Source organism: Pristiophorus japonicus, unplaced genomic scaffold, assembly GCF_044704955.1.
Source record: "Pristiophorus japonicus isolate sPriJap1 unplaced genomic scaffold, sPriJap1.hap1 HAP1_SCAFFOLD_393, whole genome shotgun sequence".
Classification (NCBI taxonomy): domain Eukaryota; kingdom Metazoa; phylum Chordata; class Chondrichthyes; family Pristiophoridae; genus Pristiophorus; species Pristiophorus japonicus.
In genome coordinates, this window is record NW_027253794.1 from 4,567 (window position 1) to 31,682 (window position 27,116).

General features: G+C 43.3%; 1 protein-coding gene across 1 annotated transcript; it reads left to right on the forward strand.

Annotated features, from left to right (window-relative positions):
• On the forward strand, window positions 1-26,284 carry LOC139250575 (cytosol aminopeptidase-like). Its single transcript, XM_070872968.1, has 5 exons — window positions 1-25; window positions 2,265-2,367; window positions 3,066-3,145; window positions 7,302-7,411; window positions 25,397-26,284. The coding sequence occupies exons 4-5, from the start codon at window positions 7,335-7,337 to the stop codon at window positions 25,590-25,592; spliced, it is 273 nt and encodes a 90-aa protein (XP_070729069.1). The 5' UTR covers window positions 1-25; window positions 2,265-2,367; window positions 3,066-3,145; window positions 7,302-7,334; the 3' UTR covers window positions 25,593-26,284.
• Window positions 26,285-27,116: the final 832 nt, after the last annotated feature.

The following is a 27,116-nucleotide window of genomic DNA, read 5'->3' on the forward strand; positions in this document are numbered from 1 at the left end:
CTGCAGAGTTTATGCAGCAAGAGAGGTCAGTATTGGAACTGGTGAAAAAGGCACTTATACATGTTTCAGCAGCATTGAGTGGTGAGGTAGAGCCAGAATCACGTGGAAACAAGTGAACGTGGTATGGGGTAGAATGTGGGTCTACAGATCAGCTCAGTTGAACAGGATGCTGAATGCAACTAGTCTGATTCAGTTTGACTGTCTGGTGGGGGGGTGCGGGGGGTGGTGGACTATAAGGGGAAGAGGAATGTGGTGGGGCTAAAAATTACTCAGACCCCTAAGCCCCAGAATTGAATTTCAATTTTTTTACTTTTTAAATATGTGATGACGCAACCTGAGCTATATTATCAATTAAAGTTGTTGAGGGAAGGTTCAGCATTTTCCCCATAGGAGAAAGAATTGCTGTGAGTGTCACTCTGGGATTGTTTTCCGTTCAAGGGATGTGGGCATCGCTGGCAAGGCCGGCATTTATTGCCCATCTCTAATTGCCCTTGAGAAGGTGGTGTTGTGCTGCCATTTCAGAGGGTAGTTTAGAGTCAACCACATTGGTGTGGGTCTGGGGTCACATAAAGGACAAACAAGGTAATGATAGAAGCTTTCCTTTCCTTCCAGATGGGTTTTTGCAGATTTTTTAAATTGCAGATTTTTATTTAATTAACTGAATTTAAATTTCCCCAGTTGCCATGGGGGAACTCTTGTTTCTCGATCATTAGTCCAGGTTCTGGATTACTCGTATCATAACATAAGGCTCAAAACTGGCCAGGAGTTGCTCCATTTTTTTCCGAGCAACTTGATTTTTCTGTAGTATCTTAAAAATCCCCATTTTGCATATTCAATTTGCGCCAGTGTAAGTGAGTTAGTTAGGATTTTTTTAGTTTAGTTCTTTTTTTCAAAAGGGGGCATTACCAGCCACTTTGGACAGCTAATAGTTACTCCAAACTAACTTAGGCCAGTGTATGTGGCCACTTGTGGCCGCACAGAAAACCCTTGTGGAGAGTTAAGAAATCAGTGACGGTAGGTACATCGGAGGCCAGCAGAACTTAATGACTTGACTAAAGAATGTGAATAGGATCAAACAGCTATACAGGACATCATATGACAAACTTCGCAAAGTTAATTTACTATACAACAGAAGCATTCATGGAAGCTTAAACTACAAAAATAAAAGAAGTAAAAGTTGAATTAAATTGCCCTAATCTCACAACTAATTAAAGATAATTAAAGAAAGTGGTTCGGCACAACGACGATCCCACAGCAAACCCCCATGGACTTCAGCCCTTACCGTGTACAGTGTGATTTCTGCCCCACTACTATAATTCTGCACAAAGTCCCAAATGGAGAGGATATGACAGTTTCTGGGTGGCAGCACACCATTGCTTGTGCCAACAAATCATTACTTGCCACAACAAATCTTAGCAAACATTAACATAACGAGCAGAAAACAGCAATGTCATTCAAACAAAGCCCAAGAGATAAAGTGCTGAACTGGAGCTTTCAAGCTGGCTTCAAAGTGGAGAGCTGCATAGTGCCGGTCATACTTGGAATCGCATTTTAAAATAACCAAACACCAGCTAACTGCTTCCCATATTCTGCAATAATTATAGAGTTACGTACTTAATTATAAATTATAAACAACACGCTATTGCAGCCACACGATCTCGATGTCCAGTCCGAACGAAGCATTTTCTCCTGCAACGGGCTGGCCTGTGCAATCGGCCACTCGGCCTGGGCTAGGGGCAGAACGCATCGGGTCCCACGCTGCAGCATGCACACCGAGAGGCTGGAGGCAGGAGCTACTGCACATGCGCGCACACTGTAATGCACATGTGGAGAGCTGCCGGCACTGTTTCTGGCGCAGGGCCCTAGCTCCAGCCCCCAATTGACTGCGCCAAGCCCTGGAAGAGACAATACAGCGGCCAGAATCGGAGGACATTTTTTCAGTGTCCTTTTCATCCTACAAAAGCGGCGCAACTCCAGTGAGTGCGGCAAAAATCTGCAGGGGCCAATTTTGAGCCCAAAGCCACTATGCTACCTTATCCACTACTGGAGCTAGTAACTGATGGGATTGAAGACTGAAGCTTGATCTTGGGAGTGGGGTTGGTGGGTTTGTGTTTTCAAATAGATTATTTTTGAAACCATCAGAAGTAATTGATTTGAACCAGAATCTTAAGTGTTCAATTATTTTACATGTTGGGATTCTGGTTACGGATCTTATTTCAGTGAAGTTTTCTAAGTCCTCTCTGCTTGAATTCTCTATTTTTAAGGTGGATAACACCGATGCTGAAGGCCGTTTGATACTCGCTGATGCCCTGTGCTATGCACACAACTTTAACCCCAAAGCAGTTGTAAATGCAGCAACTTTAACAGGTATTGTAAAGCTAACTTTCTTTGATCCTGCACAAAGTCAGTAAGTGCATGTGATGACAACTATGCAATATCTGCCAATTTCTTTAGGAATTAAAGTGCTGAGAAAGTCATCCCAACTACAACTGCATCATTGTGCCAGTTTGACATTAGAACTCCTTTGCTTGACAACTTTTGAAATGTGTTCAAAGCAAAACATTTAATTCAGAATTTTAAAAAAATGATTGTGATGTGGGCGGTGGTGCTGGGCCTTTTTGAACCCCTGTCGTCCCTGTGATATTCTTTGTAGTGGTTTGATGTAACTGAGTCACCGTGTGGGACTGGAATATAGGCCAGACTAGGTCAACAGGTTTCCTTCCCTAAAGGACATTAATGAACCTGTTGGATTTTTACAACAATCTGACAGCATCATGGTCTTTTACTGAAACCAGTTTTTTTTTAATTTCTAGATTTTAAAAACTCAATTCAAATTCTCAACATGCCATGGTGGGATTTGAACTCTCGTACTCTGGATCATTAGTCCAGACCTCTGTCTGGTCCAGTAACATAACCACTACAATATTGTAATATATACAATTGTGATAGCAGAGAAGTTGTTGATTATGCCTTACGTAAGATTTTGGTAGTCAGACTGAAATGTAATCATTAATACGTTTTTAAAAATTTGAACTGCAGCGATTTGATTTGAGCTATTTTAACAGGTGCAATCGATGTTGCTCTGGGATCAGCAGCTACTGGAGTTTTCACCAACTCTGACTGGTTGTGGGGGCACCTCAGACAAGTAAGAATAGTTTATGCAGTGTTGTATGTAAAAGATTGCCGATTTATTTGTAAAATCTAATTTCTATTTTAAAGCACTTCAAAAAAAATAAATGGAGCTGTGGGCTAATTCTGCGATTCTACACTTGTGCGAGAAAACCAGGCTTGAAGGAAGTATAGGTCTGAGATAGAGCTACAGTACGGTAGTAAAAACAGAAAATGCTGGCAATCTCAGCGAGTCAGGCAGCATCTGTGGAGAAAAAAAAGCAGTTCACGTTTCGGGTCGATGACCCTTTGTCAGAACTGGCAAACGTTTGAAAAGAACAGATTCTTAAGGGGCACTGAAAGGGGGAGGGGAAGAAAGAACAGAAGGGAAGGTCTGTAATAGGGTGGAAGGTAGGTGAGATTAGCAAGACAAAGGGATGATGGGCCGAATTCAAATGGTAATGCCAGGAGTTAGAAAAAGGTTAGTCTCGATAGGGTGTTAATGACGGAATAATGACCAGCTGCCATTGGAGACAAAGAGAAAAAAAACACAAGATTGCGGGGGTGGGGGGGTGGGGGGAGGGAGCCAAAAATGGGCAGAGGTTATCTGAAATTGTTGAATTTGATGTTGAGTCCAGAAGACTGTAAAGTGCCTGAATGAAAGATGAGGTGCTGTTCCTCGAGCTTGCGTTGGGCTTTATTGAAACAGTGTAGGAGGCCGAGGACGGAAATTTTGGAGTGGAGCGAGGAATTAAAGTGACAGGCAACCGGAAGCTCAGGGTCATGCTTACAGACTGAACGGAGGTGCTCCGCAAAGCGGTCACCCAATCTGCGTTTGGTCTCCCCAATGTAGAGGAGACCATCGTGAGCAGCGAATACAGTATACTAAATTGAAAGAAGTACATGTAAATTGCTGTTTCACCTGGAAGGAGTATTTGGGGCCCTGGATAATGGGAAGAGTGGAGGTAAAAGAGCAGGTGTTGCATCTCCTGCGCTTAAAAACAGAAATTTACAGCGCAGGAGACGGCCATTCCGGCCCATCGAGTTCATGCCAGCTGACAAAGAGCCACACGGCCCCTGGCCAGCAGCCCTAAAGGTTACATATAAACCTATGAACAATGATGGAAAAGCAAAGAGCACCCAGCCCAACCAATCCGCCTCACCACAACTGTGACACCCCTTATACTAAAACATTCTACACTCCACCCCAACCGGAGCCATGTGATCTCCTGGGAGAAGCAAAAGCCAGATTTAAAAAACAGGCCAATTTAGGGAGAAAAAATCTGGGAAAATTCCTCTCCGACCCATCCAGGCGATCAAAACTAGTCCAGGAGATCACCCTGGCCGTATTCTATTCCCTGCAGTACTTGCCATTATATCTGCTCCGTCCAACAAAAGGTCATCCAGTCTAATCCCAATGACCATCTCCATAACCCTGCAGGTTGCTGCACTTTAAGTGCCCATCCAACCATCTCTTAAAAGTGGTGAGGGTTTCTGCATCCACCACTCTTCCAGGCAGCGAGTTCCAGATCCCCACAACCCTCTGCGTAAAGAAGCCCCCGTCAATTCCCCTCTAAACCTTGCACCTTAAAACTATGCCCCCTCATAATAGACCCCTCCACCAATGGAAATAGACCCTTACTATCCATTATGTCCAGGCCCCTCAATAATTTGTACACCTCAATGAGGTCTCCTCTCAACCTCCTCTGTTCCAATGAGAACAAACCCAGCCTATCCAATCTGTCCTCATAACTAAGATTCTCCACTCCAGACAGCATCCTAGTAAATCTCCTCTGCACCCTCTCTAATGCAATCTCGTCCTTCCTATAATACGGCGACCAGATTGCACGCAATACTCCAGCTGTGGCCTAACCAACGTATTATACACTTTAAGCATAACCTCCCTGCTCTTATATTCTATGCCTCGGCCAATAAAGGCAAGCATTCCATATACCTTCTTAACCACCTTATCCACCTGGCCTGCTACTTTCAGAGATCTGTGGACAAGCATTCCAAGGTTCCTTTGTTCATCTACACTATTAAGTGGCCTACCGCTTAATGTGTATACCCTTTTCTTATTAGCCCTCCCAAAGTGCATCACCTCATAATTCTCTGAATTAAATTCCATTTGCTACTGCTCTGCTCACCTGACCAGTAGATTGATATCCTCCTGCAGTCCATGACTTTCCTCTCCATTATTAACCACACAGCCAATTTTAGTGTTGTCTGCAAACTTCTTAATCATACTCCCTAAATTCAAATCTAAATCGTTGATATATACCACAAAAAACAAGGGTCCCAGTACTGAGCTCTGCAGAACCCCACTAGAAATATCCTTCCAGTCACAAAACCATCCATCAATCATTACCCTTTGCTTCCTACCTCCAAACCAATTTTGGATCCAACTTGACACTTTGCCCTGTATTTCATGGGCTTTAACCTTCATGACCAGTCTACCATGTGGGACCTTATCAAAAACTTTGCTAAAGTCCATATATACTACATCGTACGCACTACCCTCATCGGCCCTCTTGGTTACCTCCTCAAAAAATTCAATCAGGTTAGTCAGACACGATCTTCTCTTAACAAATCCATGCTGACCCTAATTAATCCTTGCCTTTGCAAATGCTGATTTATCCCGTCTTTCAGGACTTTTTCCAATAATTTTCCCATCACTGAGGTTAGGCTGACAGGCCTGTAATTACTCGGCCTATCCCTTTCTCCCTTCTTAAACAAGGGTACTACATTAGCTGTCCTCCAATCCTCCAGCACCATGCCCAGATCCAAAGAGGACTGGAACATGATGGTCAAGGCCTCTGCTATTTCCTCTCTTACTTCGCTTGCAAGGGAAGGTGCCATGGGAAGGGGAGGGGGTGCTGGGGGTGACTGTGGAATGGACCAGGGTGTCGCAGAGGGAGTGGTCCCTTAGGAATGCTGGGAGCGTAGGTTTAATGACAAAGTCGGGGTTGGATCTGAGAGAGCGGAGTGCTGCAAGTTCAGAGGGAGATAGGTTGGAGTGAGTGAGGGGAGCAGAGAAATTGAGACAGCCAATGTCCCATTGGCAGTTTGCAATGAAGAGGTCTGGAGAGGATTAAAGGCCAGAGGGGGAGGGGTCCAGGTAGAGCGAGAATTCTGAAAATGGGAGAAGGGGGGGGGGGGGGGGGAAGACTCCTGGCTGCAGAAGTGGGCACCAAGGCGAAGGCGGCGGAAAAAGAGCTCAGTATCGTGCCGAGCTCAAAATTCATTGAGGTGGGGGCGTAAAGGGATGAAGCTCAGGCCTTTGCTGAGGACTGATCATTCGGGGTCAGAGAGAGGAAGGTCAGAGGGGATAGTGAAAATACTGCAGGGGGTGAGATTGGAAGAAGGGATGGGATCAGAGGGAAGTGTAGGGGAAGAAGGTTCCGGAGGGGAGTTGGTGTCCAAGAGTTGTTGAAGTTTACAATCCTTGACACCTGAAAGGAAGGAAAAAAGTTTTTGGTTAAGAATGAGGCGAGGGATGAAACAGAACTGCAGACCAGGACAGCTTAGAGATAGAGTGAGTCGGCACTGCTCAAGTACTGTAGCCTTGATTCTCCCTCCTGGTTAGCCACCATGAATTTTCAGAAAGAACAACGAACCAACAGCATAGTGAGTCTGTTAACTTGACCAACCAGCTTCTATCACCGCTTGTACCGTACAGTGATATAGCAACATCAGCAGGAATTTGGGAATAACAAGTCGTCATCAATCTTGCAATCAATCAATTGCAGAACTGCAATCAAAAGTGTATTTAAAACTAAATACCCTAATTTATTTTGTAAGTTGATGTTCGACTATATTATAGGGCCATAATATTGTAACAAGAAAGGGCAATTTTTATATCCAGCCCCATCTTCCATTCAAGTCCTTCATAAGCACGGTGGCTCAAAAACACATCTATTTTTAAATAATTTACCGCACTCAGATTCTAAACAATTGGTGCTTTTATTAGTAACAATGCATGGTCTAATTAGCAGTGTGTGGAGTAGCTTGAAAATCATTAAAATTTGTGCTGATAGTTTATTCACCTTGTTATCTTTTAAAGTGTAGCACTAGTAATATGAATAGAATGTTTTTTCATTGAGAATTTAGGTTTAATTAATGTCCTTTTCAGTTTTGGATGGTGCATTTTTAACCATAATGGATAATGCTGAGCATGTACTGTTCTTGTTTAGGCTAGTGTTGTGACTGGAGATAGAGTGTGGAGGATGCCACTCTTCCAGCATTACACCAGACAGATCACAGAATCGCAACTAGCAGACCTGAATAACATCGGCAAATACAGGTGAATACAGTATCATGCCCTTAAATCGAAACAATTCTCACTTTATTTCATATTACATTGTTAAGCAATCTCCTTTCTCCTCTGGTTCACAACAACACTTTCGAGTAAGCACGAGACTTCGGGCTCAATTTTCCCCAGTTATCTGCGCTGTTTTTTATTTGACGTGTGCCGCATTTTTTGGTGTTAATTAAAATATCCAAGTTTCCCCAAAGTTTCTACGCCAGTGTAACTCAGTTTGGTATGATTTTTTTAAGTTAGTGTTTATTTGTGTCATGGGGGTGTAACCTGATGTCTGCGCCAGTTTTTCACATTTAAGCAAGTTTGGCCAACTTACATTTTTCCTAGGACGGTGTATGTGACCACTCCTACAAAACCTTCTGGGCACTTAAGAAAAACCAGCACACATTAAAAAATCAGCGCAGAAAGACACCATTGTTTTTAGGTGAAGTTTTGGAGGGAGTCAGGAAGACAAAGAATATGCATCATGAAGCTTAATTTTTTTCAAAGCCAAAAGGGAGAAAATGGAAGTCTAATGCAATTCTTTAATTTTTGATTTTTTTCAAAGTACCACGCCACCACCGAAAGTCGGCCGGCAGAATCGCTTCCTCGCCCAGACACGGGCTCGGGGCTCAGCTTCAAAAGAGGGTGGGGGGGTGGAAGCCGAACTGAAGGGATGAGAACCCATCTACTATACAGCAGCTTCAAAAGAAGCCCAGTTGGGTTGGGGGGGGGGTGGGGCGGGCGGGCGGGGGGGGGGGGGTTGGTGGACGTTGAGCCCCTATGTCTGGGCGAGGGAGCGATTTGCTGGCTGGCCCTCGAGCCCGGTGAGGAGCCGTTCGGTCGGTGGTGGGGTGGTACTTTGAAAAATATAAAAAATTAAAGAATTGCATTACACTTCGTTGCCCCAAATGTCTTCACTTAATACTGAGCTTCCCGTTCTAAGCGCATGTGCAGACCAGGGTGTGGTCCATACTAGGGCGTCGATCTTGGGAATAGAGAGAGAGGAAAGAAGGTTGAGTGCTTTGTCCTGCTGTTTTGACCTCCTTGCAAAGTTACAATTTAATTATGGGGGCAATATTGACAATGCCTGGTGCAAGCTTTCTGGGTGATGGTGCTGCAGAGGAGAAGATTGATTAGACATCATCACATGAAAAACCTCAGAGCACGTAGGATGATGGGCAGGAGGCCTTACCCACATCGGGTATATCGAGGCAGGCGTTCATACCTGAACCTCAGTGATGCAGACTGTGTGAGAAGGCTGCATTTCTGCAAAGAAGTTGTAACAAGATCTGTGAGTTAATAAAAGCAGACCTGCGCCCGAGAAGCATCAGGAGGACTGCTTTGTCAGTTGAAGCAAAGGTTACAGCTGCACTTTCATTTTATGTATCTGGATCATTGCAGGCCACAACTGGGGATGTGTGCGCCATTTCTCAACATGCAACACATATCTGCATTCGGCAGGTGACTGCTGCACTATATGCCAAGAGGAATGACTACATGAAGTTCCCCATGACCACCGAGGCAAGGCGTGACAGGGCTGTGGGCTTCTCCAGGATTGCTGGGTTCCCAAAGATACAGGGCTGCATTGACTGCACCCACATCGCCTTGCGAGCACCTTTGGAGGTTTCCGAGATGTACAGGAACAGAAAAGGCTTCGACTCCGTGTTTGTGCAGCTCGTCTGTGACGACATGCACAGCATCATGGCAGTTGATGCATGATACCATGGGAGCACCCATGATGCAGTCATCCTACACGAGAGCGCTATATCTGCCACGTTTCAGCAGCAGCCAGAAGGGCAGAGCTGGCTGCTGGGAGACAAAGGGTACGGCCCCGCCACCTGGCTCATGAAGCCCCTGCGCGTAACCCGAACGGAAGCTGAGCGGGAATACAACATGTCGCATAAGGGACGGTTTTCTAGACCAATATGTTGAGGAATCAATTAGAGAGCTGGCCATCCTAGACTGGGTGTTTTGTAATGAGAGAGGATTAATTAGCAATCTTGTTGTGCGAGGCCCCTTGGGGAAGAGTGACCATAATATGGTAGAATTCTTCATTAGAATGGAGAGTGACACAGTTAGTTCAGAGACTAGAGTCCTGAACTTAAAGAATGGTAACTTCGATGGTATGAGACGTGATTTGGCTAGGATAGACTAGCGAATGATACTTAAAGGGTTGATGGTGGATAGGCAATGGCAGACATTTAAAGATCACATGGATGAACTTCAATAATTGTACATCCCTGTCTGGCATAAAAATAAAAAGGGGAAGATGGCTCAACCGTGGCTTACGAGGGAAATTAGGGATAGTATTAAATCCAAGGAAGAGGCATATAAATTAGCCAAAAAAAGCAGCAAACTTGAGGACTGGGAGAAATTTAGAATTCAGCAGAGGAGGACAAAAGGTTTAATTAGGAGGGGGAAAATAGAATATGAGAGTAAGCTTGCAGGGAACATAAAAACTGACTGCAAGAGCTTCTACAGATACGTGAAGAGAAAAAGATTAGTGAAGACAAATGTCGGTCCCTTACAGTCAGAATTAGGTGAATTTATAATGGGGAACAAAGAAATGGCAGACCAATTGAACAAATACTTTGGTTCTGTCTTCACTAAGGAAGACACAAATAACCTGCCGGAAATACTAGGGGACCGAGGGTCTAGCGAGAAGGAGGAACTAAAGGAAATCTTTATTAGTCAGCAAATTGTGTTCGGAAAATTGATGGATTGATGGCCGATAAATCCCAAGGGCCTGATAGACTGCATCCCAGAGTACTTAAGAAAGTGGTCCTAGAAATAGTGAATGCATTGGTGGTCATTTTCCAACATTCTATAGACTCTGGATCAGTTCCTATGGACTGGAGGATAGCTAATGTAACCCCACTTTTTAAAAAAGGAGGGAGAGAAAACAGGGAATTACAGACCTTCAGCCTGACATCAGTGGTGGGGAAAATGTTGAAATCAATTATTAAAGATGTAATAGCAGCGCATTTGGAAAGCAGTGACAGGATCAGTCCAAGTCAGCATGAATTTATGAAAGGGAAATAATGCTTGACAAATCTTCTAGAATTTTTTGAGTACGTAACTAGTAGAGTGGATAAGGGGGAGCCAGTGGATGTGGTGTATTTAGATTTTCAAAAGGCTTTTGACAAGGTCCCACACAAGAGATTAGTGTGCAAAATTAAAGCACATGGTATTGGGGGTAATGTATTGACGTGGCTAGAGAACTGGTTGGCAGATAGGAAGCAAAGAGTAGGAATAAACGGGTCCTTTTCAGAATGGCAGGCAGTGACTAGTGGAGTACCGCAAGGTTCAGTGTTGGGACCCCAGCTATTTACAATATACATTAATGATTTAGACGAAGGAATTGAATGCAATATCTCCAAGTTTGCAGATGACACTAAGCTGGGTGGCAGTGTGAGCTGTGAGGAAGATGCTAAGAGGCTGCAGGGTGACTTGGGATAGGTTAGGTGCTTGGGCAAATACATGGCAGATGTGGTATAATGTAGATAAATTTGAGGCAGATTATTATCTGAATGGTGACAGATTTGTAAAAGGGGAGGTGCAACGAGACCTGGGTGTCATGGTACATCAGTCATTGAAAGTTGGCATACAGGTATAGCAGATGATGAAGAAGGCAAATGGCATGTTGGCCATCATAGCGAGAGGATTTGAGTATAGGAGCAGGAAGGTCCTCTTACAGTTGTACAGGGCCTTGGTGAGGCTACACCTTGGATATTGTGTACAGTTTTGGTCTCCTAATCTAAGGAAGGGCAATCTTGCTAATGAGGGAGTACAGCGAAAGTTCACCAGACTGAAGCCCGGGATGACAGGATTGACATATGAAGAAAGACTGGATCGACTAGGCTTGTATTCAATGGAATTTAGAAGAATGAGGGGGGATCTGTAAACGGTTTTGATTCTAGCCCAATTGCTAGACGGACGGTTCGATTCGCCCCCGCCTTACGAAAGTTCTAGACTCGGGAATTATTATTCGGAGTGTAAATTAAATGAGTCACGGACAGGAATGCTTCGGTGAAAAATCGTACTTATATTTATTTGGTCTAACATACACTATTTAAAACATGCACTACTAAACGAAATCACTGTCTCTGTGGAGAATAAAATCCAGGTTACAAACAACATACATACAGTACAGAAATGAGACCTAGTAACATGCAGTAATTCCCTGGTGGATTCTAACTCTACCCCTACCAACAAATTACCCTCCTCAGAATAGCCCTGTAAAGCTTCACTTCTGAGAAAACCCTGAGCCCTTACCCAGCTCGCCTGGGATATCTGGTTACTGGCTTGGGACACTCTCAACCATGCTCACCACCACACGCAGCCAGTTTCCTTTCTCAGCTCAGCTGTGGGAAGTCACTGCCTGGTCTTCAGTCTCGGTGGCTTCTTCTGTGGTACTGTGGCCACTTCCTCTGGTACATCGATCTTGGTGGAGCAAGATGGAGAGAGAGATCTCTCTAGATACAAGCTGCAAGCTCCAAGCTTCACTCCAAGCTCCAAGCTAAAAATAAAGTGGAAAGACCTCTGGGAGTCTTGCTACCCCTATCTTTCCCGCCAATCTTTAAAATCCCTTTGTTTCTAAGCACGGGTACTTGATCAGTGATGGGCCATCCAACCCGTGTGTATTTGGCTGATGGCCCTTAATCTGGGCATCTCTCTCAGTCTTTGTGTTGGGAAAAACCCGGCTCCTCTATGGCTGGCCAGGCTAGTGGGTTCATTGTTCTGCTCTTCTTCTGAGATGGAGGTGAGAAGTACTTTTGCATATTAGAGTGGCTTTGAATGGCCCCTCCCCTTCCTGGCTGACAGCTCTTTTGTCAATGGATGACTGACAGTTCTTTTGTCCGAGCTAACTGCCATGCGGTCTCTGGAGTTTTAACAAAACCAGCTTTTTCACATATCTGCGCAGGGTGACCCCATAAAATCCACAAAATATTCTCGACTGAGTCCATTCTTTAAACAGAAACTTTGCTATCTCTTCAGATCTCAAAGAAACATATAAAATTCTGACGTGATTGGACAGGTTAAATGCAGGAAGAATGTTCTCGATGTTGGGGAAGTCTAGAACCAGGGGTCACAGTCTAAGGATAAGGGTAAGCCATTTAGGACCGAGATGAGGAGAAACCTCTTCACTCAGAGTTGTGAGCATGTGAAATTCCCTACCACAGAAGTTCGTTCGATATATTCAAAAGGAGTTCGATGTGGCCCTTATGGCTAAAGGGATCAAAGGGGTAAGGAGAGAAAGCAGGAATGGCGTACTGAAGTGCATGATCAGCCATGATCACATTAAGTGGTGGTGCAGGCTCGAAGAGCCGAATGGCCTACTGGTGCGTCTATTTTCTATATTTCTATATTGCGATGCGCAGCATAATAGAGGACCATTGGCATCTTGAAGCAGCATTTCTGATGCCTGGGCCATTCCGGAGGCTACTTGCAATACTCCCCTGAGATTGCCGGTCAGTTCACTGTTATGTGCTGCATGCTGCGTAACTTAGCCATCATGAGGCAGCAACTGGTAGTCGAAGACCCACCTGAGGTGAGCGTGGCTGCTGATGAGAACGAGGAAGCCATACAACTACCTGAACTCGGAGCACAATGACGGAGGAGGTCGGGCTTTAACGAATGCTCGGGCTTTAACGAATGCTCGAGCCTTCTGGCAGCAGCTCATCTGTGAATGCTTTGCTGCCTGAAGGTACAGCGGCAACTATTCCAAATGGACCATGTTTACTGTTTGGACCTGTTCCATAATGTTGTTGTGTTAATGGAACAAATAATGGAAATAATTCTTCTTTAGTTCAAAAAGTTGTGTTAATAATGGAACAAATAATGGAAATGATTCAGTTATAATTTAAAATATATTTTATTCAAATGTTTAACACTTGTTTGTACTTAACTAATAACAATATTCTTGTATCACACTTTTAAGTTTTCAGTTAAGATCACTTACAAACTTTTAAACTTGTAAATTTACATCACTTACAGAAAACGTTTAATTTAAGAACAGTTACAATAGTAACAACAATAATAACAACAATAGCAGCAAATAAAGACTGCACCATTCTCTCCGCCACCTTATTCGAAGACCGCCCGCTGCCCTTGGTCTTGGTGACTTCACCCCTGCCCGCAGGCGGTGGCGCAGCGTTTCTCGGGTTGGTACCAAGCTTATCCTTTCAAGCATCTCGGGCAATGCGTACTTCTTGATGGGGGTGCGTGGGCAGGCAATAATGTGGAAGGCCCGGCTTGGGCCTCTTCAGAGGCTGGCCTGGGGATTGGCGTGGGAGTGGCTGTTGATTCCATCAATGACCGAGTGGTCTGGCATGTACCCTTCTAGCAGCAGCTATCTCCGACATTCCCTCCCTCATGTGCCCTGACAGTGTCTCAACTACCTGCAACATTCCCTCCCTCATATTCACCAACAGTGTATCAGTTACCCGCGACATTCCCTCCCTCATGTTCACTAACAATGTATCTGCTACCTGCGACCCTCCCTCCCTCATGTGCACCGACAGTGTTCCCATTTCTCGTGAGAGTGTTGTTACTTTTCTCGACTGTCCCAATACCTCATCACCCACCCCATTGATGGTGTCCAGGACTGATCGCGTAAGGTAAATGCTCTCTGCACTCATTGTCATCATCTGAACCACATCTGTTGCATCTTGCACCTCAGGAGAACGCGGTCGAGCTCTCCTGCCCCTCCTCATCCTGGGTGTGGCTCGCTGCACCCCACTGGAACCCGCAGCCTCGGACTATGCAAAACCATGGAATGTCCCAACACTCGTACCACTCAGGAAAGGGGCTAGCACCTCAATGGGCGGCGCCTGCACCTGCTCCAATGTGAGTACAACATTGAGGGCTTTATCCTCCCCCCTCCCCCTCACCCCCATGCTCTTGGTCTGGAAGGTGGGATTGGAAGATGTTCTCCTCTTCAGGCTCGTCCGCGTCTGAATCTTCTGAAATCATCTTCAGGCTCATCAGGTTGGCCTTAAATTCTGCAAAATATAACTGAAGAGACAAATGGTTAGCAGCAGAGGAGGGGGGAAGGTGGCACGAGTAGGCTCACACAGCGCAAGCAGCAGGCTCATTTGAAGGACCACGATGAATGATAGCACATTGCATCAACCGAAGCGTAGCTGATGGAGACATCCCCAGAAACCGAAGCATGGCTAGCCCGTGCAGGACTTGACTTTTAGCAAAGCCAGGAGGTGGAATTTGCAGGACTTGCCCTCTCCCTCGAGTGTGGGCCCAGCTTGTGCAGTGATGGTTGCTTTTCTCCGGACAGAACCCATCAAAGCAGCGAACCCTGTTTTTCAAGTGTTTCAGTGGGTGCCGATTTGCTGGGCCGCCTCCTGTTCGAGTTCTCTCTCTTTTGTTGTGTGCCACCTTCCTCTGCAAAGATGAAAATAGAACTTTTTAGAGAGGGTGTCTTTCTGCTGGGTGGGACATACAGATGGTCACGTTTACAATTGCAATTCTAGTGAATAAATGAAAATATTACTTACACTAACTACTTGACCAAGGTCCTGCCACTTTTTGCACTGGCCTCCAGACCTCGGGGTGGTCACCATTGCACAGTAATCTTTTGCAAGTTGGTTCCAGTGTTTCTTCATTTCTTTTGGTGAAACTTTTATGTGACCTCTACTGGTATCCAGCTCGTGCCATCTGGCCTCAATTACAGTAACTAGTGTCTCCATTTCCTCTTGTGAGAAATTCTTGGTCCTTGAGCCGCATTGCATATTACAGCTCGTGATTTTTCCCCTGAGAATTAAAGTTCTCAACAGCACTCTAAAAGTTCTCTCACAAAGCTCTTTAAAAATGGCCAAATGCAGACTGGGAGGTGTACTGGGCATGCTGCCCACAGCAGTCACGTAAAAAACTTCATTTTTTTTTTGTGCATGTGCAGAACGGGGCGGGGGCTATCCTTTTTTCAATGCGGACGTTAGGCTCCATCTCTCCAAAGCTAAAGGACAGTTTGCACGGCGCCAATTTCAAAAATTAGAACGTAGAAACTTGCAAGTTTTTTTTTTAAGTAGTCGGGGCCAAAAAAAACGGGCGTAACTCTTGAAATGCGCCAAAAAACGACATTGGGGAAAATTGAGCCCTTCGTAGTCGAGTAAACGGAACAGACTTTATTGATGCACAGTAAAGGTGATTGGTCTTCAACTGTATACAAAGAGTGGATATTCAATTTCTGTATCTTTATATACAATATTTTGACTACATCAAAGGAAAATATCAATGATTTATCTATTTCCCAAATCCTCTGATAACATCATCATAAAATGCAGTCCCTCGGTATCGAGGAAGACTTGTTTCCACTCCTGAAGTGAGTTCTTTGGTGGCTGAACAGTCCAATACGAGAGTCACAGACTCTGTCACAGGTGGGACAGATAGTCGTTGAAGGAAGGGGTGGGTGGGACTGGTTTGCCGCACGCTCTTTCCGCTGCCTGCGCATGATTTCTGCATGCACTCGAGGTGTTCAGCACTCTCTCGGATGCACTTCCTCCACTTAGGGCGGTCTTGGGCCAGGGACTCCCAGGCGTCAGTAGGGATGTCGCACTTTATCTGAAAACACACTATCTATGTAAACAGTTTGCAATTGTTTGCCTCAACCACTTACCTTAAACAAGACTTCCTGACATAACATTTTCTAGTATCTTTGACCAATTGCTATCTGTTAATGGGTGAATTAATTAATTAATCAATCAATCAATCAATGGATATCTACTTCCCATGTTTCTTCCCCTAAAATGAAACATTAACCATGTCATTGCTAACATTTATTCCCTCACAAACACTTTGTTTCAGAAAAAAAGCAATGCCTTTTCCTCATGACACCTCAAAGTAATCTTGTTTATATCGGAAAGCCTGACAATGCATTCCTTTTACAATACTTCAATATCATCATGTTTATATTGGAAAGCCTGCTGCTTTAAGATACAAAGAAGTTTGATTGTTAACCTTAACTCCCCAAGATGTCCAACATCATCGGCTTCTATCTGGGGCTTACACAGGGGGGGTCATCATTATTATAGGTAGTCCCTCGAAATCGAGGAAGACTTGCTTCCACTCTAAAAGTGAGTTCTCAGGTGACTGTACAGTCCAATACGGCAGTTAGTCTCTGTCACAGGTGGGACAGACAGTCGTTGGGTGTGTGGGGTGTTTGGTTTGTCACACGCTCCTTCCGCTGCCTGCACTTGTTCTCTGCATGCTCTAGGCGACGAGACTCGAGTCTATGGCCAGGGGTTCCCAAGTGTCAACGGGGATGTTGCACTTTATCAAGGAGGCTTTGAGGGTGTCCTTGAAATGTTTCCTCTGCCCACCGGGGCTCGCTTGCCGTGTAGGAATTCCGAGTAGAATACTTGCTTTGGGAGTCTTGTGTCAGGCATGCGGACAATGTGGCCTGCCCAACGGAGCTGGTTGAATGTGGTGCTTCGATGCTGGGGATGTTGGCCTGATCGAGAACACTGACCAACATACATCTCTCCAGGATGTCCCACATATGTTTATGACTTTAAACATACATTGCATGAAACTGAAGAAATTGAATCATAGGAACAGGAGTAGGCCATTCAGCCCCTCGAACTTGTTTCCCCATTCAATGAAACCATGGCTGATCTGAATCCTAACTCCATCCACCTGCCTTGCTCCAAATCCCTAATACCCTTGGATAGCAAAAATTTATCGATCTTGGATTTAAAATTATTAATTGAGCTAGTATCTGTTGCTTTTTGTAGGAGAGAATTCCACACCTCTACCAGCCTTTGCTTGAAAAAGTGTTTCCTAACTTCTCTCCTGAATGGTTTGGCTCTGATTTTAAGGTTATGTCCCCTTGTACTGGATTCCCCCACCAGCGGAAAAGGTTTTGCTCTATCTACCCTATAAATTCCTTTCAAAGTCCAAAAAACCTCAATCAAATCAATCAGCAGTAATCTTCTATGTTCCAAGGAATATGTCTAGTTTATGTAATCTCTTGTAATTTAACCCTTGGAGCTCTGATAACATTCTCGTGAATCCAAGGCCAATACATCACTAAAGTGCAGTGCCCAGAACGGCACACTACTCCAGATGTGGTCTAACCAGGGCTTTGTATCATAGTTGTAAAACTTCCTTCCCTTTTATATACTAGCTCTCTAATTATAAAGGCTAACTGTTGAATAAGTCCTTTATCCTTTAAACCGATTCATAAAGGTAGAGATAGTAATATAATGATTCACTTAATTTATTATTGACAAAACATTAATCTTGTAAACACCCATACAGCATAGTGCACATTAGCCGAGTTTCTGACACGTGTGTGGATTTTAATGAGGAATTGCTAAGATTGCTTTTTGGGTCTCGAAGGTAGTCAAAGATCTCTTTCTAACTAAATAAAAACATGGAATCTCTTCTTATACCATTTTCTTTATGGTCTGCTTCCTGCTGAATCCAACACCATCTGATGTTTTATGACCACCTAGTTTTTTGAACCGATTGCCAAACGGAGATAGGAGTCCCCCATGCATTTTCACACCATACTGCTACTTCCGATCACTGCTTTACCTGAGCCATAGCTTTATTATGAACAATCTTTGATGCATGTTCTATAGCACCATATTGCCTTTTATATTGCAGCAATCTCCTTCCCATACACTGCCTCCTGCTGTGATGAAAAACCTGTGTTTTAAAAGTCTATGTATTTCAATCTTAAAAATTCTTGAGCTCAATATTTATATGTGCCTATCTTTACAGTACAATATCCTTGTTTCTGAAATTCATCCTTCTCTAATGTTACCAGCATCATAATTTTATGCTTCTTATCTACGCGACTTACTGTGTCGCCAACCAGCAAACTTGGATATATGGCTCTCTCTTAATTCATCAATAAATATAGTGAATGGATGAGGCTCCACCACAGACCCTTATGGACACTACTAGTCACTTCCTTCCAATTCAAGTACATACCCATTAACCCTACTCTATGTCTTCCACTATCTAACTATTGTTAGAGTTTCGGGATCCTGACCAATTAACTGTTTCCACTGTTAAGGTACGAAAGATTCGATGTGACCTTTATTGGTGACGGTGATTATTTTTATTCAGTATAAGCAAGACTTAATACATTACAGTATCTGAGCAATAGTCTAACAAGGCGCAAATGTGAGTTACATTATCTGTTGTACCCTGGTTAGAAGGTCGTGATCTCCACGAATCCACCCATGTCAGCCCTGGCCTCTAGGCTCCCTCGTCCATCGGTATGGGTCCTCCGACAACCTGCCCCCTCCTCAGCTCATCTGGTGGATGTTCCCAAGCTCTTGGCCGAATGCCTCTACCCTCTAAGTGCCCAAGTGACCCCTTCTTAGACTTTTTCTCACTTTTTCTAAGCCTATGGAGACTTATTGAATCAATCACTGGCTTACATCCAAAACCCAAAATCCAACCATAAAGGTGCCACATCTGCAGCACCGTGACTTATACAGCTTCTGGTCTTATGACAGCCTTACATCATCTGTTTTTGACCATCAAGACTCATATCTGGGGTAGTTACGGCAGCGCAAAATGAACATATCTCCAAAGTGTCGAGATATGGTGTCCTTGCTCTTTCTGTGAGAGGCCAATGTTTTTAATTTACCGCAGACTTCATAACATTCCAACACAGTGGCAGCCACATCTGACCTTGCATCCCAGGCTAGCTGCACTCTATGCCTCTATCCTTACTGTTGGCTAATATCCAACCTTCACCCATAGCCTCCCTATTCGACCATGGCATTCCTCTTTCTCACCCCAGGCTGTTTGGTTACAGCTTACTCACAGACTTTTAATCATAAGCAAAAGGTTTACATGTCATATATAATTCAGGTTATCATTCCAAACAATTGATGATTATAAACCTTTACATTTAATTCTTGCACACGATTATAAATCGATTACTTATGATTACATCACTAAAGATAGAAAACGAATATTCTAATAATCAACTAATCCATCTAACCGGGTCCACCCAGGGCATATTACACTAGTTTAAAAGTATGATTATTCAAGAATCGTCGTGCGTCGTGTAACAGGAACAAAATACAAACTTGAACCTATAACTCATAATACTTAATTCATTTAGTCCATGTTAGTTTGTCGGGAAAATCTGAAATGGAGACTTCCCAGGATTCTCACACCAGTCTCCTAACCAGGTCATTAATTTTTCTTTAATTTTAGCTAACAGTCTCTGATGTGGAACCTTATCAAATGCCTTCTGAAAGACCATATAAGCTGCATCCATAGACTTTAGTTACTTCCTAAAAAAAACTAAATTAAACTAAAGAGATTAGTGTGCAAAATTAAAGCTCATGGTATTGGGGGTAATGTATTGATGTGGATAGAAAACTGGTTGGCAGTAATGACAGCTGGTCATTACTCCGCCATTCACACCCTATCCAGATTAAACTTTTTCTAACTTCTGTCATTAATATTTCAATTTGGCCCATCAACCTTTTTGTCTCTCTAATCTCTCCTGCCTTCCACCCTATCACAGACCCTCCCTTTTGTTCTTTCTTCCCCTCCCCCCCCCCCCCCCGTCAGCTGTGAGGAGGATGCTAAGAGGCTGCAGGGTGACTTGGATAGGTTAGGTGAGTGGGCAAATGCATGGCAGATGCAGTACAATGTAGATAAATGTGAGGTTATTCACTTTGGTGGAAAAAAACAGGAAGGCAGAATATTATCTGAATGGTGACAGGTTAGGAAAAGGGGAGGTGCAACGAGACCTGAGTGTCATGGTACATCAGTCATTGAAAGTTGGCATGCAGGTACAGCAGGCGGTGAAGAAGGCAAATGTCATGTTGGCCTTCATAGCGAGAGGATTTGAGTATAAGAGCAAGGAGGTTTTACTGCAGTTGTACAGGGCCTTGGTGAGGCCACAACTTGAATATTGTGTACAGTTTTGGTCTCTTAATCTGAGGAAGGACATTCTTGCTATTGAGGGAGTTGGAGAGAAGGTTCACCATACTGATTCCTGGGATGGCAGGACCGACATATGAAGAAAGACCGGATCGATTAGGCTTATATTCACTGGAATTTAGAAGAATGAGAGGGGATCTCATAGAAACATATAAAATTCTGAAGGGGTTGGACAGGTTAGATGCAAGAAGAATGTTCCTGATGTTGGGGAAGTCCAGAACCAGGGGTCACAGTCTAAGGATAAGAGGTAAGCCATTTAGGACCGAGACGAGGAGAAACTTCTTCACTTGGAGAATTGAGAACCAGTGGAATTCTCTACCACAAAAAGTTGTTGAAGGCAGTTCATTAGATATATTCAAAAGGGATTTAGATGTGGCCCTTTAGGCTAAAGGGATCAAGGGGTATGGAGAGAAAGCAGGAATGGGGTACTGAAGTTGCATGATCAGCCATGATCATATTGAATGGTGGTGCAGGCTCGAAGGGCCAAATGGCCTACTCCTGCTCCTATTTTCTATGTTTCTATGTTAGACATGACCCAATGTTTACAAATGCATGTTGGCGCTCTGTAATCAGCTCAAATTTCTCCAAATGCTTAGTCATTTTGTCCTTAATTATAGATTCCAATAACTTCTCCACGACAGATATTAGACTAACGGGTCTATAATTTTGTGGTTTCGCTCTCTCCTTTTTTAAATAAGGGAGTTACATTTGCTTGTTTCATGATGCTGCAGTATAAGGTTGTAAGCCTGCTGTGTTGAAATTTAAACTCATCCTACCCTATCACAGAACCACAAAACTTTGAAAATTCTTATCTCCTCAAGTCTTCCCTTCGCCAATGTGTGTCGGCTTTTAAAACCCAAACTTGATATTGCCAAACCTTTCTCCACTTTTTCTAATGTCCTACATCATGGGCCTTGACCTCATACTTTATTTTTTCCGTTATTCATTCACATATCCAATGGCACTTTTATGTTAGCACTTGGGTTGATTTCTGGGTACTAAAAAACAAGTGAAATAATTATGCTATTGGCCCAGATTTTGCTATGAGCGCCGAAGGAACAGTTTTTGCTATTCACTTTGCGTACGGTTGCCCACAGACTTTTAGAGGGCTTGTTGAATTTGGCGCCCTCTACAGGGGCTCTGTGGCATCTGTGAGTAGGTCAAGCAGCATGGAGGCTGTTCAATCAACCAGATTGAACAATCTTCACTGAGACACAGATGGCAAAGTAGGAATTAAAACTGGAAATATAAATTATTATTTAAATTATTGGATAGGAAGAAAAATAAAGGCTGGGACATACGCATGGAATTAAGGGAAAGACATTAAAGAAGAACAAAAGCAGAATTTAAAAAAAAATTATTTTTATTAAAAATAAATCTGCAACATTAATTTCTTGAGGCAATGAGACTCCATACTTGTGCAATTATTTTTTTCAAGATCCAGAGAAGTTGTTCAGTAATTATCACTTACTACGCTGTTTAAAAACTCAGCTACTCCTGATTGTACAACACCTAGCCTTTTCATTTGTGTTTAGAGAGAAAATAGGGGTAGTTGGCCTAAGTTCTCGCCATCACTGTGATTTCTGTGCAGATTCCATCGACGAATACTGCAACAGCACACCCTGTGGAGGAGCAGGGCATCAGTGACAGGAACTTCCGGATTTCCGTGTTTAATTACGCATGTGCGGACGCCAGAAATTGCTGTCACTGTTACTCAGCAATAAGGATGACAGCCTTCCGTTATTAGTACAGCAAAATCCAGGCCATTGTTGGAATTTTACAGCAGGTCGTTTAGCATCTGAACGAGAATTATAGATTAATCGTTGCCCCATCTCCAACCTCCCTTTCCTCTCAAATCCTTGAACGTATTGCCTCCCAAATCTATGCCCATCTTTCCCAGAACTCCAATCAGGTTTCCGCCCTGTCACAGTAACGAATGGGCTCCCATCAAAGTAAAAAATGACATCCTATGTGACAGTGCAAAGGTAAACTATCTCTCCTTGTCCTTCTCGACCTGTCTGTAGCCTTTGACATGGTTGACCACGCAATCCTCCTCCAACGCCTCTCCACCGTCATCTAGCTGTGTTCCTGCTTTTGCCTGGTTCCATTCTTATCTATCCAGTCGTAGTCATAGTATCACCTGTAATTGCTTCTCTTCCCGCTCCTGCACCTTTGGAGACCCCCAAGGATCTATCTTTGGCCCCTTCATATTTCTCATTACATGCTGCCCCTCTGACATCAACCAAAAACACAACTTCAGGTTCCACATGCTGACACCCAGTTCTGCCTCTCCACCACCTCTCTCAACCTCTCTATTGTCTCCTTTCCCCAGTCACTGACTCCATCCCGTTCCCTGGCAACTGTCTGAGGCTGAACCAGACTGTTCGCATCCTTGGTGTCATATTTGACCCCGAGCTGGGTTTCCGACCACATATCCACTCCATCATTAAGACCGCCTATTTCCATCTCCAGAACATTGCCAGACTCGATCCCTGCCTCAGCTCATCTGCTGAATCCTTCATCCATGCCTTCATTACATCTAGACGTGGCTATTCCAATGCACTCCTGGTTGGCCTCCCTCGTTCTACCCTCCATAAACTTGAGGTCATCCAAAACTCTGCTGTCCGTGTCCTAACTTGCACCAAGTCCCATTCGCCCATCACCCCTGTGCTCGTTGACCTACATTGGCTCCTGGTTATGCAACGCCTCGATTTTAAATTCACATCCATGTATTTAAATCCCTCCATCCCTATCCCTGTAATCTACTCCAGCCCCACAATCCTTCGAGATATCTGCGTCCTCTAATTCTGGTCTCATGAGCATACCCGATTTTAATTGCTCTGCCATCAATGGCTGTGCCTTCAGCTGCCTAGACCCTGAGCTCTGGAATTCCTTCCCTAAACCTCTCCGCCTCTTTACCTCTCTTTCCTCCTTTAAGACGCTCCTTAAAACCTACCTCTTTGATCAAACTTTTAGTCATCTGCACTCATATCTCCTTATGTGGCGCAGTGTCAAATTTTATTTTATAATGTGGATGTTTTACTATGTTAAAGGTGCTATATAAATACAAGTTGTTCTGTTTCGGGTGGGACTTTCATTACTCAGATTTTTATTTAGGACGTAAATCCTAATTCTGTAGTCTTATACCAAACTGAGGAGTTACACTGAGCAAATTTATATCCATTAGATGTTTCCTATTTTGTGTGAACTTGCATTCTGTGGTTAATTGCCTTTACGTTAAGGCATTAATACTTTTCAGTACTCTTCCAAATAAGCACTCTTTACATTTGTAAACTCAAATATTGTCACTGTTGTGTGGTAAAAGAAATGCAAACTATTTTCTGTTTTGATTTGATACTGAAAGGTTTTAAGGATATGCCGATGCTCTCCTGCCCAATCTCTCATCTTGCACCCTCCATAAACTACACATCATCCAATACTCGGTTGCCCATATCCTATTCTGCACCAGGTCCTTCTCGCCCACCACCCCTATCATTACTGACCTACATTGGCTCCCGGTTCCCCAATGCTTCGAATTAAAAATTCCCGTCTTTGTGTTTAAATTCATTCTTGGCTTTGCCTCTCGCTATCTCTAACTTTCTCCAGCCATACAAGCTCCCCAGAACTTGTATATCCCCCTTGCTGCACTGTTGGCACTGTGCCTTTAGCCATCTAGGGACTATGCTGTGGAAGTCCCTCCCTAAATCCCTCTCCACCACTCTTAATTTGTTTTAAACCCTCCTTAAAACCTACCTCTTTGACCAAGCTTTTGGACGCCCCTGCTAATATATCCTGTGGCTCGGCATCCATTTTTGTTTGATTATGCCTCTGTGAAGAGCCTTGGAATGTTTTCTGCATTGAAGACACTTGTATAAATGCATGTTGTTAATCTTACACATCTGAGCTCGAGTTTAATTTTATTTTGTGTCGAGCACACTATGGGGACAGATTTTTGTCTTATGACCACCCCGCTATTAGGCATAAGGTGAGCAGTAGGGGGGATGAGAATCGGGGTGGGGGATGGAATTCCCTGGAGGTATGTTCTTTCCCATTTTCAGGCTGACCTTAATTTAGGCTGAAAACAGGCAGAGGCCTGAGTATTGTTTGCAGATCAGGGTCACATCACGTCAGTGCCCTAACACCATATTTGTATCGACCTGCATTCTATTGCACAAACTGCAGGCGGTACAGATCGGGAGCTGGCCATTTCCAGGTGCATTTAGCTACAGTCGGGGAAAGCTGGAAAGGGGTCTGGCACTCAGTTTTCCTGCAGTGTCTTGTGTGTTATGAGCCAGTATTTAATATTTTCTGAAAACTGCTGCTTTGTTTGACTCCTGACACTTCCACCTTCCCTTTTAAAGTGTTGCTGCAGGTCCATGGTGCATTGCCGGATTTCCTGCTCTCCTATACAGCCAGCTATCCGTAAAAGTGCAATTAGCACTGGCGCCTCCTCATGTCAATGTAAATGAGGCCTGATCACAAAAATTGATTAGGCCTCCTGCAGATGTCATCAGGTGGTTGGGAGTAGCCCACTGCCTACCCGATATATGCTTCACGTGAAAATCAATCCCATGATGTGGTTGCCTTAGAGTTGAAACAATTGAATGCAAGTCTATAACTATTCATTATACTGTAAATGTTACTGTACCACAACTGAAAAATTGCATTGTGACTGACAGTGAACCATTTTGTCCACTATTCAAAATAAACTGAAAATTTGAGAACATGCTCTTAGTCGATGAAAAGTGAAAATATAAATTAAAAGAGGGAGCTTGTTAGTTTCATACAGGTTGTTGCAGTGATGGCCCAATGAAACAGTCACCCAAGAAATTTGCCCAGCAGGGCAGAGAGTGACTGTGTTTCAATTGAGGATCAAGTGGACATAATGAGAATTCAAGGGGGAATAATTTGGAAAAAAATTTGTTTTAATTTTCTTTTTGAAGGGGATTTTCAATTAAAAAAAAAAATCTGTGATGAACTTCCAAAGAAATACATTCACTTGCTGCCACTTGGTAACTTCCACTCTGCTCTGAAATGTTCCTGCAGGTCTGGTGGTGCGTGTACAGCTGCAGCGTTCTTGCGAGAGTTTGTTACAGTCTCACACTGGGCTCACCTTGACATAGCTGGTGTGATGTCAAACAAAGATGAAGTTCCATACCTGCGAAAGGGAATGGCAGGAAGACCGACCAGAACATTAGTGGAATTTGCAGCCTACCTGAGTCAAGAAAGACAGAAATCTTAAAATGTATTTTTAAAGATGAGTCCACATATTTTTCCACTTCATCAGTTTCATAATTTTGGTACCCAAACAAATGCCCTTTTTTTGTATCTGTGATTAAGCTTACTTTGGATTTTGTTTCCTTTACATTTGGAAAGATGGTACTGAATCAAAAAATTATATTTTTTGTTACCAATTTTATTAATGAACAGTTTTATAATCATGGTTCACATTTGCAGTTGTGACTTATGTTAAATGGTGATTTTTATCTTCTCTGAACCATAATTCCTATCATTCATTGTGCTACTACTCACTTGATGCAAAAGGGAAACTACTTTGCAGCAACACAAAAGCTGCAGTATTCCAGAGTCTCTTGGACAATACAAACAGTGAAAGTGTGAAAACTGACCAGTTTTGAGATGTTTTGAATATAGTTGAAAAATAAGTCTCCCCAGTTTAAAAACAAAAGCTGACGGATGTATTGAGCTTTCAGTATTGCTAGCTGCCAAATAAAGTGGAGACCATGCAAGCCAAAACAATAAAGGAAAATAAACTGGACATAATGAGAATTCCTAACTGATCACAGCTGTGATTACAAAACATTTAGTATTGACAATGCTGATGTCAGATAAAATCTAATTAATGGATGCAAAATCATTCCAGAATGTCGATAATTCTTTTGATCCATCTGCAATAAAAGTACATGTACAAGGAAATACTTGAGTCGGCCAACTAGTGTTCTAAGAGCTGAATGTGAAATCTTAACAATTCAGAGCTGAAATCAACCTCATGTCTTTACTGAGTTGTGACCAACCAATAGAGATCATCATTTATCCCGAACCCTAGGGCAGGACATTGGTTGAGATGACCTGAAGTCCTGTCTACCTCTTCCAATATCTTAGTGGACTACGTTCCTCAACCAAAATTTGTGAGATATTGCTATATTTACTTCTATAACAGTCACTGTTTCAAGAATAATTAGTTAGCCGGGATTTTGCGGTCAACGGTGACGTGATGGTGCTCATCACTGACCTCGAAAAAAGCTGCCTACAAATGTTTAGCCAACACTTTTCCCAACGTTAATTTAATTCTGGCGCCATCTATAAGGGAATCTCTGGTGGCCAGTAACAATGATTTCAGTAAGCACGCTAAGCAGCCAGTCACATTGATGAATTCTGACGCAGCAAACCAGGAAGTAACAAGCAGGTTTTATCATTCACTTTTTATAATTTTACAGAAAAGCGAAATAAAGATATACCTGGAATTAAGGTGGAAGCTGAAATGTCATAAACTTCAAAATAAAATTATTCTAAAAATCTATGGAATTTTTATCATGGAATGTAGAAATTTGACATTCTAAAAATATAAAATCCGTTTTTTCAAGGCCTATTATGGCAGAGTACGCTGTTTTAAAAAAAAATTAATTACACCTCATTCAATAAGGCTCAACTTTTTCAAGGGTTTTTACAGTGAGAATAGAGTGTAAAAAGTGGAAGCTCACGACAATTCAGTGATTTCTAATTGATTTCTATCTGCAAAGACTGCAGC